This window comes from Mytilus edulis, chromosome 1 (genome assembly GCF_963676685.1).
Source record: "Mytilus edulis chromosome 1, xbMytEdul2.2, whole genome shotgun sequence".
NCBI classification, from domain to species: Eukaryota; Metazoa; Mollusca; class Bivalvia; order Mytilida; family Mytilidae; genus Mytilus; species Mytilus edulis.
The window spans coordinates 106,435,798-106,449,567 of NC_092344.1; the positions used below are offsets into that span (position 1 = coordinate 106,435,798).

The 13,770-nt window shown below is 31.4% G+C and overlaps 1 protein-coding gene across 1 annotated transcript in view; it reads left to right on the plus strand.

The window, feature by feature from the left end:
• The window catches only part of LOC139499096 (xylose isomerase-like), a 38,554-nt gene extending 27,998 nt beyond the window's left edge, over window positions 1-10,556 (plus strand). The window contains exons 11-15 of the mRNA XM_071287777.1: window positions 3,299-3,404; window positions 3,797-3,899; window positions 5,715-5,794; window positions 6,107-6,181; window positions 10,344-10,556. Of these exons, the coding sequence (XP_071143878.1) occupies window positions 3,299-3,404; window positions 3,797-3,899; window positions 5,715-5,794; window positions 6,107-6,181; window positions 10,344-10,427 (448 nt within the window). The 3' untranslated portion in view covers window positions 10,428-10,556. The remainder of the gene's footprint in view (window positions 1-3,298; window positions 3,405-3,796; window positions 3,900-5,714; window positions 5,795-6,106; window positions 6,182-10,343) is intronic.
• The last annotated feature ends 3,214 nt before the right edge of the window (window positions 10,557-13,770 follow it).

Genomic DNA, 13,770 nt, shown 5'->3' on the forward strand with positions numbered 1-13,770 from the left:
CACCCAATATTATGCTTGCTAAGGTTGGGAGAAATCATCACAACCCTCTCCTTAAAATAAAAAAGAAGAAAAAAGTCATTCGATATAAAATACAGCCATAAATACGCCGATGAGGTCACTAGTGGATCAGTATTTGCTTACTTTTGTTTTTGTGTTCTTGTTCATCTTGTCGTATTTTTGTCTCCTTTTGAAATGGCATTGCCACTTTCTCTTAGCGTTGAATGACCCCTCGATATCTTCTGTGGTTTTATAAAGCAATATATTATAAAAAAAAAAAAAAAACAGATAGGAAGCGTTCCTCAAAAAATAAAACCTTCATAGAGTAACATGCTGCATTTCCTTTACACGTATGTTCTATTTGATAAACAGGCGAAGTTTCGAAGACTGGTATCGAGAGTCGTTGCTATGAAATTACTATACATGACCTAAGTATAATATCAAAGCACATTTTATAAATCGGCATGCAAATTCGTCATGAAAAGGAATTGAAATATATTTTATATATATTATCAATATAGTTTCTGAATTACTTTGTGTATACAAAAAGGACAATTGAAACAAATTAAATACATTTTGTACTTAGCGACAATATATGGTATTGTTCGGTCATCTAAGAGGATAAATTATGCATTGTTTCATTTAGTTATAGCCAATTTTGTTGGAGGAGTTCCATATCAAATTTCTTATTTTTTATTTTTTATTTCTTTCTTTGTTTTATTGTTTTGTTTTTGAATTGATCATTACTATGGCAAAACTAAACTGATAAATTGGAGGATGATCAAATCACAAACAGTGAAATGATAGGTTTGGAAGAGTACTGTTATTGAAATGATTTGTATGAATCTCAATACGAGATCAAGACGTTCGCATATCATGCAAAAGTCGATATGCTGGTTAAAAATCAAATCATAACAAACCTTCTGATACTCTCAAAAATCCATATCTACGGAAAACGGAATTATGTCAGAGACAGAGGAGGAAGGTTCAACAGTCGTTTAGTTATAAATCAAAATAACAAACTATTCGATAGAGGAAACCTGAGTTTTTGGACATCAAACACGAATTATAACCGATTCATTGTTTTCATCTGTTACCAAGGACGACCTTTTTCTCAATTTTTCTAAAAATAAGAATGTTACTGAAGCATCGAATACATATACAGACGGAAATTCTAAAGACTTACAGTTATCCTTGATTAGTGAATATAAGATGTTTTTTGGAATTCAAATGTTTACAGAAAAAAGCATAAATAGTATTTATATTATTAGATACCAAACTCCAATGACAATTCAAAACAGAAAGTCCTTTATCAAATGACAAAATTAAAAGCTCAAACTACCCAAACGAATGGAAAACAACCATCTAAGATATAGGAAACGAGAGGTAAAACAGATTGACTGTATCATATCACCAATATTCTGAAGCAATATTCTTTAGATACCTTTTTGAAATTGTATCCAACTTAGCGAAAAGCTAAAGTCGTGCAATTCTTATTGAAAAATTGTCACTGATTGTCCTTTTAATTAAATGTTGGTAGACTATCTTGTATAATTAGTAAGGAGAATGTGGACGAATTCAAATCCGTCACATATAATCTGTTCTTTAAAAGGAAGATTAATGTTCATATCTATTTGTCATGTATAATTATCAGTATTTTTGATTGAAAAACAAACTTTTTTTTTCATTGTACCAAACGAGCACGAAATTCAAAACTTAGTGTTCATCTACAGAAATAGTTATACATTAACCGTACAGTGCACCTTTAATGGAGAATTTGTACAGAATTTTTGTAAATGACACTTTCACTGTATTCGATAAAAAGTCTTTATTTAAGCGTTTCAAATTGCATTTACTAATAAATATAAAATGTAGAAAGCGTCAGTGCCAATTTATGTAGCTAAATATAATTTCTAATGTTTTTATTATCGTAAAATGCATTGCTATCAATTTTAATTATATTTTTCTTAAGATATAAATAGTAAAGAGTTTTGTTTATGACAAGAGACGATTGAATTGTAAAATTGGTTTATCGAACATACATGGCAACGCATTAACTATATTTGTTAAATTGGTTCTCTGTCCCATAAATCTGTTGCATGTAAACTGTACATTGGCAAATGCTTTTAAAATCATTTCACAATTCTGTAAGTTATTTTACACAATGTAGTAGAATCATTGACTTATGGATATCATATAAAACATATGAGGCATTTTATCAAACAGCATTATCTTGTTGGTAGGTATTTGTTTTAAAGCAATGTTCAAGGTTAAAGATTGTCTTACAGGCGGTAGTTAGATATTTTTAAATTGAGTTACTAAATTAGGATATTTGCTTAATTTATGTTTCGTATTATTTAGAAAGACAGCAGTGTTGCCGTTCCATGTACTATATACGCTTACATGTATATGACAGTCTTAAAATAAATTTAAAACTTACATCGTTTAAACCCATGGACATTCTATTAAAGTGCACAGAAGCTTATTATATCATGTTTTAGTAATATGTGGTCGATACCTGTTCTCGCAGACTATCAGTCCCTTAGGGTACCACCAACATAAAGTAAGCATTGCCTCGGAATTTGAATGATTGAAGGGATACATTTTGTTTTGTCCATAAAATGTTCATATTGTGAAAAAAATCTATAATGAGTTTACGTACATCCACCAGTAACTTTTCCACATTTCTGTTGGTCTGTTCTGTTAAGTTTCTGAATGAATAAAATGAGATTGTTATATGGCTTTGAACGTTCTTGGTAAAAGTTATCGAACAAGCACATAATGTTTCGTAAAGACATGCAATCATGTTATACGGGTTTTTATGGCCGTAAAAGAGTAAGCATTAAGTTTTACCCTTGTCCTGCTCTACTTTCAAAAATTGCTTTACGATCTTTAACTTTAGTATGCCTCAAGAAAATGTTAGGAAAAGTATACTCAAGGCTTAAAACCACAAAACACACTTTTAACTTTCTAAAGTTATGTCCCTTTATAAATGGATAAAAAAGTTTGCACTTACCAAAGACTACAAATCTTATACACACTGCTTATTACCACAAAACTCAAATAATGAACGAATTTGGCTAGAGTCACGCTTATCGTTCTTGAGTAATGTCTCTTTGTAATGTTAAATGCAAGTAGAGGTATCATCTGAGTCCCATAAATACAATCCCCATTTATTTGTCTTTCAATTTACATAACACAATATGAATACCATTTAAAAACATTTAAAACCCCTTTTTTAATCATTTTAAGTTCGGAATGCTAGGTTCAATAGATTCGAAACGTTTTTCATACATTTCAGGTTTGGAATGCTAGGTTCAATAGATTCTAACACAGGTTCTCCTGATTTAGGATGGGACACAGATCAGTTCCCAATGGATGCTAAAAATGCTACGATGGTGATGAAGGTTAGATTTTGTTTCTAGTGATTATGATAAAAGAGAAAATATGTTCACATATAGTCTATTGACGATATTTTCCTATTTATATCCACAATGACAGATGAATCCAAAAATATTAATATCTATATGGTATAGTATAATTGTAATGAATATATTTATCTACTGTGAATCATTTACAAATTAGATGCAAACATTCGTATTTCTTCTAATACTTATAAATGCAAGATGTTATGGAATATAAACCTGTCGGCAGACATGCGGTCAGATTTAACGATGCACTTTTGTGAAGAAACTGACAAGTGCGTATCGACTGTCTTAACAGTCTGTTATTATTTTCTAAACATGACCAATATATGAATATTGATAAGGTCAACATGATAATTGTCTCTCTATTCCAGACAGTATTGGAACAGAATGGCATACAGCCTGGAGGTTTGAACTTTGATTGTAAAGTTCGACGTGAATCTACGGACTTAAAAGACATGTTTATTTCGCATATAGGTATGGAATATATAAACAAACAGCATTCCAACATATTTTAAAGCTCATCTCTTTTGTTTCTATTATTTGTTTTATAAAAACTTAGGTAGTGATACAGCAGTTGTTGTATTATCGAATGTTTATACTTACTACATGAACTACATTCTGCAAATAACAAACTGAAATGTATAACACTGTAGAAAAACCTTTTATAATCTTTTTTTATCAGAAGTGTTCTCTAAAAGTGATCAAACTGATACGAGAACACCCTTTCATAGTGTTTTACAACTTATAATTTCACAAATCTTTAAAAGAAATATGGACAAAGTAAATAAAATAAAGTGAGTGAATCCCCATATTGAATTACTGGCCTCTTTAGCCATGGCTGCTGTTTGACTATTAGTTCCAGAGAATACCAGCCTCCACATAAAATGACACTCTTACCTTCATTTCATATCTAATAAACTAAAGTTATATTTTAGGTTTTACCTAGTAATTTTTAGATTCAGTTGTGTTCGCAACTTTTAGCGCTATAACAATCAAACAACAATTCGAGTATTCTTTCAGAAGTTTTTCAACAAACATCAAAATCAAAATCATTATTTCTATGGTACATTTTTATAAACCTCAAGGCTATAATTGACATGATATTGTAAAGTAAATCATTTTTGTTTTACGCGTAAAGTGCCAATGGTAAACTCCATGAGATAATTTGTCAATTCTGTCCAAATGTAAATCATACTGCGAAAACGACATTGAATTGACAGATCAATTTCACACTTTTGTCTTTAAGGTAGAATGTTGATTGCTTGACTCCGTCATATCATGTTACCCAATTATCAAATGAATTGTGTATGGCCTTTTAACTACTGAGATCATTTCATTGCCTGGTTGACAAATTCCGTTCTATTATTCTAAATTAGACTTGAAAAATGTGTCTCGTCTCTGTGTTAAATGGAAATGCGATCAGAGTTGACGTTCCATGATTGAGACAGACTGTTTTCATTTAACGCTTATTATCTAAAACCAGCTTTATTACTGCATTTGACGTCGTTACGTCATCCAGCTATGCTTTGCATGTTTAAAATAGAAATTCACTTTTTGTATGACTTGCCAATCAGTGGCTTTTTATAGTTGCACTTTTAATTTATTGAGTATATTTTTGTTTGTACTATATTTATGATGATTTTTCTACTACTATATAGTTCTTGTTTTGTACTAAATGACGTACTTTTCATGGAATTACGAAAGAATAGCACTTGGAAGTCTTCGTGTAAATAGTACTTGGGTTTATCTTATTCTAGCATATGTCCTGGTTCAATAATGTATAATAGTAGTAAGTAGGTTACCGATCTAGTTCGCAATTCGCTCCTGGTGATCTACTGTTGGCGCCATTGTCGCCAATCTGTTTTCGGATTTTGACGAAAATATGTCAATGTTAATGTTTATTTGTGTATTTCTCTGTCCTGAATATTCTTGCATTTATGTCAGTAAATGGCAGTTGTTTCCTTATAGTTCGTTTTTTTTGTGTGTTGCATTGTCATTTGTTTTTGACCCGTTCGTTGTTTCTATTGTTTCGTTGTTTTCTCTTATATTTAATGTGTTTTCATCGGTTTTAGTTTTTAACCCAGATTTGTTTTCTCTCGATCGATTTATGACTTTCGAACAGTGGTATACTACTGTTGCCTTTATTTCTAACAATGGGTAGTTTAAATTTATATAGCTTATTTTAATCTCCAATGATTTATAAATTTATTTAATTCTATAGTGAATTGTGCTTTTACTTTTAAGCTGTCATTTAAATAAAAAAAAGTTTGTATTATTACTTCATTGAAGGTGCGATGGATACATTTGCAAGGGGACTGGAAATAGCAGCTAAAATTTTAACAGACGGAGTGATCCCTAAACAAGTCAAGGTAATCGTTTATTCTTAGCATTTATCAACAAACGGATAGGAAACATATTCCTTATATGATATAAGAAATACGATTTATATCGAAATTAGCCTATCATTCCTACAACTATGAACTGCCTTAACCCTACGAATGATTTATTTTTCTTTACTACGTATATGATACGTTAGAAAGTGTAATGTACTATTCCTTACTTATTAGGTTGAATTATTTCCTGTCTATCCACAATTTATGTTTTATTTCTGGTATAATATGACTTATTAGTATTAGTATTAGGAATAGAAAAGTAATACTCTTTCTCAATTTATGTTGCAGGAAAGATATAGCAGCTATGACACAGGTGTTGGACAGAAAATTAATAAAGTTCAAACTTCGTTCGAAGAATTAGAGGTAATTAAAATATGTTTATTCGATATAGAATGTCGTGGTTAATTTCATATCAGGGGAAATGGATAGAATATATCACCATGAATTATTCGGACAGTATAAATATTAATACTTTCATATAGCGCGATGTTTCTTGGCCTTGAATTTGGATCCTTAGTATTCCAACACTGTTGAACATATGATTTATAATGATATAAGACAGATGTTAAATTTAGGAGAATGATTGCTCCCGTTTTATAATTGCTTTGAATATCGCTAATACATCATGTAATCGGAAATCAAAAGGAGAAGGGTTAAATAAAGGCAACAGTAGTATACCGCTGGTCAAGCTCATAAATCCATGGACAAAAAACAAAATCGGGGTAACAAACTAAAACTGAGGGAAACGCATAAATGTAAGAGGAGAACAATGACACAACACTACAATGTAACTAACACACACAGAAACGGACCATGCATCAGACAAAATCCCACGAGAATAACAAATATAACATCAAAACCAAATACATGAATTTGGGATAGACAAGTACCCTGACACGTCTTATTGCAATGTCAATTTACACTCAAAAATAAGAGAAAACAAACGACGCAACGTTAAATTGTAACACACACAGAAACGAACTATAATATAACAATGGCCATATTCCTGTCTTTGAACAGGACATTTTTGAAGGAAAAAATGGTGGGTTGAACCTGGTTTTGTGGCATGCCAAACCTTGCACTGTAATGGCAATGTTAAATATAACATAGAAATGACAACATAATATTACAGGACTACAATACAAATAAATAGGAAAACGTATTAGACAAAGAAACACATGATTAATGAATAACAAAAAGCATCAGGTTTAAAATTTAATACGCCAAAAACGCGCCTCGTCCACACAAGACTCACCAGTGACGCCCAGATATAAAATTGGCCCTAAATTTTTACTGTTGTTTTTTAAATCGGTCCTAACACTTGCAAATTTCAAATAGAAATACTTGTGATAATACTGTTAAGACTAAAATATACTTTTTTGGCACCTTCCTTTAAAACATTTTGAAGCACTGACCCCTTAAATATACACTTTTGTATTTGAGGTCAATTTTGGTAAATTTTGTCCAACAATTTAATTGTTTTTGGCATAATTTGACAAAACGTCCAAAATGGGCCTAATTTAGAGAGTTTTATGTACTTTTATGAAAAGAACTGATTTATTGAGCATTAAGAATTTGGAAATAGACGAACAAATGTGTGAACTCTTTGGTGTTTTATGATGAAGTTGATATTTTAGGCCATTTTGGGCCGTAAGTGAACCTTGTCCTTTGTGTTGGACAAAACATTTGCCACAATTGAATAATGTGTCTAAGAAAGTAAAAAAGTGTTAAATATATCTTTGTTTACTGATAACGAATTTGTGAATGAAATATTTCACAAATATCAATTTAACGAGTGAGAGATACAAATATGATAGCTATCTCTTTAATCTAGTAAATTCTAGGTAAACTACAATGCATACAACTAAGTGTAAGATTGTTATCGGTTCTTAATGTTGTTAAATTCAAACATATGACTTTATCATGATACCTATTTCCATAGCAAAATATTTCATTCCACACTTTGTGATTACTCCTGTTTTTAAAGTAGCCTATCGACATACGTTAACTATACATACGATTCACACATGAATAGTTCATGTCATTTTTGTGATAAGTGAATTTTTTGAATACTACACTAACATTGTTCAACTTTTTATGTTAATGTCACAATTGTTCACTGGCCTAATAATCTGAGTTGTCTAGCCTTTAAATAAGTAATTGTTGAAATACGCCAAATGTCAGATATCATTATAATCTGCCAGCACTTTGTATCCGTCATATTACTAGTGTTACTTTAAAAGTGAGCCGGGAGATACAAAATACACTCTTGAATCGCAGACGACGCCATGGCATTAAAGGAAAAGACAGCCTGGAGATACCAAATACACTCCTGAATCGCAGACGACGCCATGGCATTAAAGGAAAAACGACAAAAAGACAAATAAACAATAAATTCATCATAGATACCAGGACTAAATTTTGTATATACGCCGACGCGCGCCTCGTCTTCAAAAGACTCATCAGTGAAGCAACAGTCTACACTGCTGCTGAAAATTATAACCATCGAAAATGGGGAGAGACTTAAGTTGCTCCAGACGTGAATACCGATCCTGTTCCAAAAGTCACAACCGTCAGTTTATATGCTAGATATATATGTCGTTGCTTCTCAGATGTTGCAATTCGTTACTTGATGACAGGGTATCTAATTTTGTTCATTGTTGTTTTAGTTTTAATTACAGATAAAGTGACAGATAATTATCAAATATTTCCCGAAATTTTGATATCTAGATCAACGTTTTAGAAAATATTTGCGAATGTTGTAATTCTAGTCTTTTTGTTTAATCAGCTCTTCACCATTTGTATAAGATTTTTGAGTTTCAAATATTTATGGCCTCTGGCATCACTGAAAAGACATTACTTGTCGAAATGCGCATATGGTACTGTAAAATTGATACCGTTTATTGTAACTTATAACAATTTATGACATATTCAATTATTCTTTGATCTCATCTAATGGAGTAACATTTACAAAGAAGAAATTAAGTATACAAATAATCAGTTATGCCAAATTCTTGGAAATGGTCATTGGTCTCCATCTTCTTATAAAAACAATGTTTGTGTAGTCGTTCAGAGAGTTATCAATCAGAGAAAATATATGGGAAATACTGACATTTGTCCTAAGTCATGAATCTGATGTTCAGTAGTTGTCGTTTGTTGATGTGGTTCATAACGTGACGGTACCCAAATTGCACCTATTTTGACAGTTTTTTCATCTACGTTTTTTTATGATAAAGACAAAAATGTCCATTTTGTGTTTATTTTGTAGCCGTATCCTTCTTTATTATAAAGGTGCACCAATTTGATTTTTATTCCATATGGAATGATAGAAAAATTGGTCTAAACTGACCTCCAAACCATCAATTATTCTGAAATGAGGAGTACCCAAATTGCTTCCATGCTTAAATTCACATCGTCAAAAGTCTAATAACAGAGCTTTTGTTTAATTTCTTCAAATATTTTGAACAATTGGATATTAGTCCATGCTTACTCTTCATTATTTTTTAAATGGATACTTGTAACATATTGTATTTGCTCATTTTAAAAAGATGACGTTTTGATGACGTCGCATGGTGACGTTTGAGTTCATTTTGCTTTTTTTAGTAAATACTTTATCTGTTGATAAATACTGTGAAAGTTTTGTGCATATCTAAATATTTTTACCTATGTTGAAAGATGTGCTTAGTATCAAATCATAAAAATACAAATTGTTTAGTCTCTATGAAATCTTGTAAGATTTTCGCTGCTAGTTTTTCTAAATAGGTGCAATTTGGGTACTCGGTGCAATTTGGGTACCGTTACGTTAAGTGTTTTTCGATTCTCGTTTTTCATATAGATAAAACCGTTGTTTTTTCCGTTTGAATGGTATTACACTCGTTATGTCTGGGGGTTCCTGGTCTCTTGCTGTGCGATGTGAGCCAAGGCTCCGTGTTGCAGACCATACTTTGACCTATAATGGTTTACTTTTATAAATTGTTACTTAGATGGAGAATTGTCTCATTGGCACTTTTACCACATCTTCTTACATCTATTTGTGTTTCCTGGATTAGTTAACACACTAACCAAGTTTTATGAATCACTAAAACGATACGGTTGAATCAAAATTAATTCTCCTCTAAATAATATTCTTACTTATACAATATTAAGACAATTCCTTTTTTTGACTTAAAAGTGATATAATTTAACTAACTCCTTTTGATAAGATGTATTTTTCGATGGTAAAAGATCCTTACCTCTCTGACTCATAACATAGATACCACGGTAAAATATTATTTAAACCATATTTTAACGAGGTAAACATTATAGGTGCATGTTTAATGCTTCTATTACTACAGTAAATTTACTACTGTACAATAAAATAGCCGCCGTTTAAGGCGTTTGTTGTCACTGTAAAGTATTTAAAAAAAAACACTTTGTGCAATGCGTCTGTGTCATAATAGATAACGCTACTGTTTAACTTGTGACTATCAAACATGATGCTTTAGTGTATTATTTTTATATTAACTATATATTGTTTTCTATTTAGGAATATATAATGAAGAAAGGAGAACCAGAAGTTGCATCAGGCAGACAAGAACATTATGAATCAATGCTCAATTCTTACATGTGAAGATAATTGTTTAATTTAGCTGATGTTAGTAGATATCTGAAGTAGAGATTGATTTAGATACTAGTACTTAATTCTGTAGTAGATTATTCATTATAGGATTATTTTTATCAAAATGTAAAATTCATTATATCGGTTTTGTAGTTACTTAATATGTTCCCATTCGATGTATAGTTTTTAATGAATTCTATTGCAGTTCAGAGGTTTCATTTATTTCTGAAAATGGACAATTTAGTCATTTATGCCAAGTAAATCAAAATTCATTGTGTTCTTTATCTGAGATTCTTTTTAATTTCCTCTTATTCGTCTGGCAGTAAAACCAATCTTTATTATTAGTACTCTACTCATAATGACGTTTGTCATAACTATTTTAGGTCAGTGTTATGATTTACTGATTTTATATCTTGTTTTAATGTCTTGAATGACGTAAATCAAGACTTAAAAATTAAAATGGTTTAAATGTTCTTGTTAAAAGCACCAGCTGTGGGTATGCTTACATTCTAAAACTCCGTTGAAAATACGAGTTTACACTATGAATTGTGAATTGAGAACCAGTTGGTCGAATGGTATGTATCGCTTTGGTAAATGAAGAACACCACAACTACTGTTTCCAGTTCTTGAATATTCGGCTTACTTGCTAATTTTTCTTCAATCCCCGATTTTAATTATTCGTTTACGTTATCCAAAGGGTTATTTATATTAACGACTGAGTTTAACCCACCATTTTTTCTTAAAATGCCCTGTATCAAGTCAGGAAAATTGCCATTGTTATATTATAGTTCGTTTCTGTGTGTGGTACATTTTAATGTTGTGTTTCTGTTGTGTCGTATTTCTCTTATATTTGATACGTTTCCCTCAGTTTTAGTTTTGAATTAAGAGGTGATATTAATTAGAGATTGTACGTTCATGATTTGGTAACTGTATCAGTTTTGTTTAGACTTTGCTGTGTATGTGTCAGCTTAAGGGGAACCAATAATGGTAGGTAAATAATGTTTGACACTCAAGTATATTTGTAATGATAAACTGCATTTCCATTACCCCTGTCTTTTGCATAGTGTATATGTGAAAGTTCGTAATGTGGTCAGGTTAAGGGAATCTATTCATTGTAAATCAATTATATTTGATAGTAAGCTGTCATTAAAGCATAGACATGTCTCATGTTCAATGGGATAAGTTTAATCTGTTCTCCGGCATGGTTCATTGAACATTTTAAAATTTCAAAATTGGCAATTTACTGTTAAAATAAAAATACAGACGATACATCATTGTGGCATTACATTTGACAGTAACTAAATGAAAATGCTGAGAAGTTACTAATCAGGCAACCGCAAATCACAAGTCCAATTAAAGCAAAACACAATACAAAGAAATCAAACCGACGAAAAGACAAACAATAAAAACACAGATCGAGCAGCAAAAAAATTAATTAAAACCAGTTGACCTGAACTAAAGTGTTTGGATGGGTAAGCAATTACTGTTCCTTCAATGTGGTACCCATCGTGTCGGCAATGCCAAAGGATACTCTGTTGACACTAGAGAGGTGTAATAAGAGAAAAGGGGACGGTTCTGTGAAATATCTTATGAAATAAATGATTTCATCAAACCGTCTGTATAAAGATGAGTTTAGGAGATATGGCATGCTATAGCCGATCAATGAATTGATACACATTTCCACCAGAGACCAACAAAGAACAAGGATATAAACAATTTAAGGTCAACGTAAGACCATAAACACTGAACAAAACCCATGAGTATGGTACACTATTTTAGGCTCCAGCATGATAAAAAGAGAAAAACAAACGGCATAAGTCATGCTACCAGGCTGTTATATTATTGTACAAACTTTATCCAAATTCATAAATTGGTATTTTCATTGCAAAGCCATGGAGAATTTCATATTGATATATCGTGCAGAAAACTGTCGTTAGTTTAAGGTGTTTGTTAACCTCTTGTTTTTTACTTGGGTGTGTATGTGCATTCTAGCGTTGGTGGTGACCTTTTTGACATATACTTTGCATAATTTGATTCATACACACAGCAACAGAACACATCACTTCACCGGCAGATTGATATGAGTTCGTGTTGAATTTGGTTAACATTCCTGATTGCCCCTCTAGCAAACTATACTTTCAAACCATGGGTTCTGGAATATTGCGCGAGCTTTCTTCTGATCATTGATAAAGAAAATGTTTAACCTCGCATTACTGATATTTGATTGCCCTTAGATATTCAAATATGTTCATATAATCTAGATTCTATATTCTAGAATAAGATCCATTAAGTTATGGACAACTCATAGGTTAGCCAAACCCGGATCAATAGATTACAAAGATGAAAACTATTATAGCACATATTATTAGTAGTTTGCCTACTATATCAAAGATTTACAAGAGAGTATGCCAGATCTATATGTAAGAAAACTTTGAACGTTCAAACAAGACAGTTTGTAAACAGAACAAAGAGTGTACTAAATTTATTATCTAAATATTTATTTTTATGGTAACTAAATCTGATAGAGCTTTATCTTATGTTTAAAGAATTTGTAGTATTCACATTTTATTTCCAAGCATGGTTTTCATGTGTGATTATCTGGCATCAACATATTGTTTCATTATTGTGTCTGATGCAATTGTTCAGGTTGTTTAGATTTCCTTATCAAAATGTTTACAGATACCACAAATTAACACACAAAAAACAGACAAGGCGATTACAGGTCAATATACGGTACGAAAACCATTTAGTAGAGCGATAATAGAAGATCTAGTTAAGTCGTGATGCTACTGAGAATTGCAAAATTTAATAAGATTAACCCACTGACTGCTAGTTTTTCATTTACAAAAAGCAGCAAAGACCAGTGAATAGTAAATATGTTCAAAATATCACAATAAGCACAAATATGTATCGATACTGCTGCTGACATGAAACAATAAAATATAAAACAAATAAAAAATAATATGGTCAATACCTGATGTTATATCATACAAATATACCATGCCCTTCTTTCTATTTTTATATGGTAATCATTAGTGGCAAAATAAATTAAATGAAATGCAGTTGATACACATGAGTTAATTAGTCTTTTTACTGTTATTTCTGTCGCTCTGTAAAATTCATATGACTATCATTAAAAAAACATCAACACTTCGTAAATTGTATGGACGTCATCACGGGTTGATTGACCGTTATGGAATATCCGTTTCACAGATGATTTCGGATATGTTCCTTATGTCGTAACTATAATCCCGTTCCTTTTTTTCACAAATATGACCTACCAATGTACTCTATTTACCGGCTTTGTAACAACATGAGCAACAAAGCGGATGACATATGTGGGGCAAGATATGCT